The following is a 6,374-nucleotide window of genomic DNA, read 5'->3' as shown; positions in this document are numbered from 1 at the left end:
GTGGGAGGCGAGGGCCGGGGTTCAAATTTCTAGGAAGAAGTTTTATACACATATACACTTAGATTAGGTTAGAGTATAAATTTTATCTTGTATTAAAAAATATATATAACAAATTAATAAATATAAAATAAGTTTGAGAAATCATAAAATAAATAAGTAAATTGAAAACTTGAAACTTTATCCTTATTGAAAAATCTAGCATCAACCTTATTCTAAAATCATTTGTTTTCTTTATGCCCCAAATTTAGAAACAGTAAAATGAACCTATAAATATAATTTTGTTCAAAATAGGTTGTGTGAAAACAACCTGTTTGGGTTGCACGAGTCGCAAAAGACCTTTTGGGTTTTACCAACTCAATTGCATAAGTAGTCCAATTAACCAACCGGACCGACTTATGTATCAGTTCAATGGGTTAATAGCTCGATCATGTCAAGCCGAGTTAAGTTAGTTTTAACAACTATTGAAAAAAAAATTGAATATATTTTATGTTTCCATATACAGTTATTAAGGGTTTTTATGAATGCTATTCTAGGATTATTATTTTATATGTAACAAGTGCACCTAAAGAGGTTGATAACTTAATATAGTTCATAGCATGCAGTATTTTTTTCTTTATTTTTTTGAGATGATAAAATCTATGAACTTTGAATGGTGTAAACTTAAGAATCTATATATTATTTAACTTTTATTTTTGAATATTTTGTTATTTGTTTTATTATTTGTATGGAAAGGAAGACAGCTATAATATGATTGTATTTTATTATTGTAGGGTCATGTTTTTCAGGCCAAGCCTAAGATGCATGAGACCTTAGACTAGTGAGCCAGATACAATAAATTTGTAGAGAGTGGGCCAAAGAGCTGGGCTTTAGTGTATGGACAACAATCATCACAGTGTTCCTCATAGGCCGAGTTTACCAAAGAAAATTGGTCCTCGGCATGATTCGAGGAGCTTTTCTTGGTACCTCTGGTATGTTGGGGGGGGGGGGGGGGGTCTCCCCCTTTTCTGTTTCTTTTTACTCCCTTTTTATAGTCGTTTTCTTCCTCCTGAATGGAGTCTCTAGGATAGGTACTTGTCCCATCAGCCTCTCCTTTCAGTTGTTGGGAGTGGTTGTAAGGACAGAGAAGTATAGCTCTGTTAGGCACAAGGTACTGAATGCAATAATGGTAGCCTTTCCCTTAGACGCTTCCGTTTTCTCCTTTGTCTTTTTCTACTTTAGTGCTTTTCCTGCCCTGTGAAACGATGTGGAGTGTCGCTACCGGTGGTATGTTGCCTCTTTCACCCTTAGTTATATCTCAGCCGAGGAGGATTCTCCCATGGCCAAGGAGGGGTTTTCCTTGGGCTGGGCCCTTGGCCCAGTGTAGACATCGACATGGGCCTATTAGTCTTTGACCCCCCACAATTATCATTAGAAATAATAATAAAATTATTATTATTATGTATGCCAAAAATTACATGTCAATCTTCACCTAATTGTCCCAATTCGTAACCTGATCAACCTAACCAATTTAGTAATTGGTTTAGGATGACTTTTTTTTTTTTGCACAAATTCGGATTGATCAAACCTGAATCCAATCAACTCGCGACTCATTTGCCAGTTCTTCACACAACTCAAAAGAGGATTTCAAGTTTTCAATCTCTAATCTTTATAATTTTGATAATACATTGAAATAACATGGCACGAAATTAAGTTAAGTTTGTATATACCTATTCCTTGGCAATGACTGAAGCCTGTTGAAACTGTGGGCTGCTTGGTCCACCAAGAAATTTCTTTGAACCAACTTTTACAAATTGGTTGTGTAGAAACTCGTGTGATAGCTTCCCAACCCCAAATTCTTCTCGTTCTTGGAGTACTCTATTCGTTCTTTAGTTGTTGCCCAAAACCCTTGCTTTATCCTGAGGAATAGATCATTTTGTTTTATTTTATAAAGCCCTGATTCATTAGCTAAGAAGCAACAAAAGATTCAGGACAAAGCCTGTTAGAGTACAACTCAAGTAAGTCTGAATTAAAAACATCTACAACCCTACAGGATGGGCCTAAAAAGAATAGAGTCCACATGATTGTCTTGTTTAGGGATGGCAATTTATATCCGACCCACGGATACCCGGTCCGGCTGGACCCTAATGGACCGGATTTTACCCGGTTCGATATATTATAGGGTCGAGTATGGGTTTTAAAAAAAACCTGAAGCAGGTCCGGGTCGGGTCTGGGTTTTGGCAAAAACTCGGCCCGAACCCGGACCCGGACTCGACTCGTTTATATATATAAGGTAAAAATATTAAAATACCCCCGTATATATATAAGTTAAAAAAAAAAACCCTAACCCCATATTCCCATTTCACACAATCACTCTGAGCCGCCTGCCTACTCTTTTTCTCCTCTCCCACTCTCACTTGGTCAGTCCCTCTTCATCACACCCAACCTCCGATCTGTCACCGTCGGCCTGAACATCTGTCTCCGGCATGATTAGCCTGAAGCCCTTCACCGCTGGCCATCACTTGCACCTTCAGCCGCCTCGCTTCCTCCATTTGTCTCCATTGGACCACCTCGTTCTCTATCTTTTTTTTTTTTTTTTTTTTTTTTTTTTTTTTTTTTTCGGTTCATTTCGTCTCAATCATGTGAGTTGTTTGTGATTGTGTTAGGATTTGTGTTTGTGATTTTGAAAGGGAAAACATAAATCTGAAATTTTTGTGTTTGTGTTTGTGTTTGTGATTTTAAATGGGAAAAATCATAAATCTAAATTTGTGTTTGTGTTTGTGATTTTGAATGGGAAAATTATAAATTTGAAAATTTTGGGTTTGTGTTTGTGTTAGGATTTGTGTTTGTTTTTGTGATTTTGAAAGGGAAAATCATAAATCTTTGGTCATTGTTCATCCATGATTTCCTAGTGGTTCTTTTTTTTTTTTCAAATTTTCAATTCTCATCCTTTGATTTCTTTGATTTTCTCTACCTAAGTATACTCCTGCTAGTATAAAAAAAAAAAAAATTTATGTTTGCCTAAAATCAAGGCTTGAATATGGGTAAACACATTCTCAAAAAATTTGGGCAAACATTTTTTATTTAATTTTTGGGCCACGGTATGGGCTTCAGGCAGAATTTTTTTTTTTTTTTTGGGATTGGGCCACAGTTTGGGCACAAATTGTGGCATGGCTACGGGGCCCGCGGGTACCCGACGGGCCGGGTTTGGGGTTAAGAAAAAAATCCGTTTAATAAACGGGCCGGGTTCGAGTTTTTGGGACAGACCCGTGGGTCGGGTCCAGGTATGAAAAAACCCGACCCGAACCCGACTTGCTGCCATTCCTAGTCTTGTTCCTATCTTGGCAAGAGCATTTACACACTTATTAGCTTATTTGAAATAATGGACAATTTTCTTATGGAGAATCCAGGAAACCAGTCTCCAATGATTATAGAGAATCAATACCAAAGAATAGATCAAATCAATACAACCTAAATCATATTTCATCAATGCTTTTAGGCCTCATAAAAGGTGTTATGAGAGTCAATAAAGTGCCAAAAGTCTTCTAACTTAATTAGTAAATTTTGATATTTTATAACATAGATGTTTAGGATTCAAATCTCCCGCTCTCATTGTAACTATCAATTAAAAAAAAAAAGTTAGTTGAGTCAAGCAAATTTTTAATTGGTGTTATTATTTTGGCTAAAATGCAAAATGCACATTTTAAGTTTGACTAAAATTCATTTCAATTTTCTAATTATATTTTCGTTCAATTAAATTCTCTAAGTTTCAAAATTATTCAATTCAGACTTTTTGTTCAATTTCGTTAAAAAAAATTGTTGTTAAGTATGCAATTAATTAATGAATTTTTTTTTTTTTAAAAAAATTCTTACATAAAAAAATCTATAAAATATTTTTATTAATTTCATAGGTTTTTTTAATGTGCAAATAATATATTTTTAAGGGAAATTTTTTAACAAAATTGAAAAGAATATTTGAATTGAATAAATTTGAACAAAAATTAAATAACTAAAATGAACTTCAGCTAAATTTGAAAAGTGTAATCTGTATTTTAACCTATTATTTTTATTTTTGAAGTAGTTGACTGGTATTCATAATTATTTAAAAATCAATTTAATTATTAGCATTCTTTAAAAATATACATAAATTGAAACATATCTCAAAAAAAAAAAAAAAAAAAAAAAAAAACTGAATTTCGGAAATAACTCTAAAAGCAATCTTGACTGTTTATTGAAATAAATAAACGGTGTGGATTACCCCCACCTCGGTGGCTCAGTTTGCAAACAATAAGGATTAAGGACACAACACCGACACGTGCAAGGCAAATCCCTAGAGTTAGATACCGTTCCGGTTTCTCTTCTAACCTCATATCTGCTTCTTCTGCTATTGCCATGGCGGCGGAGTCAAGTGCAGACCTTTCTTTGGTTCCCGATAGCCGCAAAAGAAGAATAGAAGAGTCAGAACCAGACCCATCATCTTCGTATGAATTCACGAACATCAACAAACTCTCTGATCTTTTGTTGTTCGAGATCCTTTTTCGACTCCCATGTCGATGGGCTCTCCAATGCAAATCCATCTCAAAGCGCTGGCTTTCTCTTATTTCCCATCCTTACTTTATTCGTCGCTACATTCACCACCGCCACTCAGACTCACAACAACAACCCTTTACTCTTCTGTTACAGTATGTACACAACTCTGAAAAAACCATCCTGGTTCTTCCATCCCATAATTCTGAATTCTTCACCGACTCTACCAATGTCGGACTCGATTTTCTCAACTTTCTCCCTTTGAAAGCAAGAAAAAACGACCCATTTTGCGTCGAAGTCGAAGCATCGTTCAACGATTTATTGCTGGTACGCCACGAAGTAAAGTTTTGCGAGTATTTCATCTGCAATCCATTTACCAAACAATGGCTGACCCTCCCTCCGAGAACGACCAGTTTCGTTATGGTTGGCTTTGTATGCAAACCCTATTGCCTTGACAAAGAGCAAGGGTGTGTTACCAATGTGCATTATAGATATAAGGTGGTACGCATTCATTCTCCGGCTGAAACCAATACTACTCAGTTACGTATGGAGATATTTTCTTCCGAAACTGGTGAATGGCGAGACTCGGTTGTTTCGTCGCCGCGGGGATTGAGTCCCTTCAAAGTAGAGTCTCTGCATGCTGGTGTTGTTGCCTGCAATGGGATGCTGCATTGGGTGAACACAGATGAAGAGAATAAATTCATCAAAGGTTTTGTGGTGTTCGATACATTCAACTACGCAGAACGATGCCATTATCTCGATCCACCTATAGACATTTCACCTAAACACTTTGCTGTTTCCATCGGCGAATTCCAAGGGCGTCTTAGGATATTCCAAGGCGGACATGGTCGCAATGATGCTTACAATTCTTACAATTTTTCGGTTTGGGAACTCGAGGACTACAGTGATGCAGGTACATGGTGCATGAAACACAAAGTTCACTTCAAGGACATGGTTTCAGAACATTCCGAGATTGTTCAGATCATTAAGATAATGGGGGAGTACGAGCTCCCGCCGCCCGTGTTGTTTCTAGCTTTCGACCCAATTGATGATGAAATTGTCTTCTTACAATTCCGCCATCACGTTGTCTTGTGTAACATGAGGACGGGGGTATTGAAAATGGCTGGCGAATTACTACGAGATAGGGGGAAAATCTTATCTGAAGTTTCCGGTTTCCTTTGGTCAGTACCTACAAAATATGCATTTTTACTTGGGCAGCCATCGTGGCCAACACCTGTTCCTCCCCTCCCATTGAAGTTTGATGAATGCCCTTCCAATTGTTAGTTACTGAAGTACATTTCAGCTGAAAGTTGTTAACTGTATGCTACTCTTTGTTGTTTATTTAGTCTTCTGATCTTAATTTCCTTCTTTTTCTGTAGTGCTTACATGACACATTTGGATTGGAAATTAGATCTTTATTCTGATCCCTGAAAACTCTTGTCATATCTGTAAGATTGAGCACCTGAACTCAAAATCATTGTTGAAATTTTGGATAGTGGTGTGTTTTTTTTTTTAGTATGCAAGAACATTTGTAGATAGCCATCAAAGGCCAAAACTTCAAGTGCTTTTCTTTCGAAATTATGTTTTGGCTTAATTAGCTACCAATATGAATTTTGTAGCAATTGAGTATACCTTGTATTTCTCTGATTCAAACGTGTTGTGATCATGTTTTCCTTTCAATTGTCTAGTGGACAAGAGTTTCTAATGGAATAGAAGTTTTTTTCTTTTGTGAAGCAGTATTCTGCATTATTTTTGCTTTCTAATCAAGTATTGGGCAGTGTCTTTTTGGATGTATTTTTCTTTGATTGTGACAAAATGCCTCAAACTTTCTGATCAAATTATGCAGATTTTTTTCCCCTTTTGCTTTGCAA

The 6,374-nt window shown here is 36.4% G+C and overlaps 1 protein-coding gene across 1 annotated transcript; it reads left to right on the top strand.

Moving 5' to 3' along the window:
• Positions 1-4,312: 4,312 nt before the first annotated feature.
• Positions 4,313-6,236, top strand: LOC115973791 (F-box protein At3g26010-like). The gene has a single exon (XM_031094052.1). The coding sequence runs from the start codon at positions 4,369-4,371 to the stop codon at positions 5,785-5,787; it is 1,419 nt and encodes a 472-aa protein (XP_030949912.1). The 5' UTR covers positions 4,313-4,368; the 3' UTR covers positions 5,788-6,236.
• The last annotated feature ends 138 nt before the right edge of the window (positions 6,237-6,374 follow it).

This window comes from Quercus lobata, chromosome 1 (genome assembly GCF_001633185.2).
Source record: "Quercus lobata isolate SW786 chromosome 1, ValleyOak3.0 Primary Assembly, whole genome shotgun sequence".
NCBI classification, from domain to species: Eukaryota; Viridiplantae; Streptophyta; class Magnoliopsida; order Fagales; family Fagaceae; genus Quercus; species Quercus lobata.
This window is presented reverse-complemented; position numbering and strand designations above follow the sequence as displayed.

Coding starts and splice junctions, on each gene's coding strand:
- LOC115973791 (XM_031094052.1), top strand. CDS start 4,369: ATGGCGGCGGAGTCAAGTGCAGACCTTTCTTTGGTTCCCGATAGCCGC.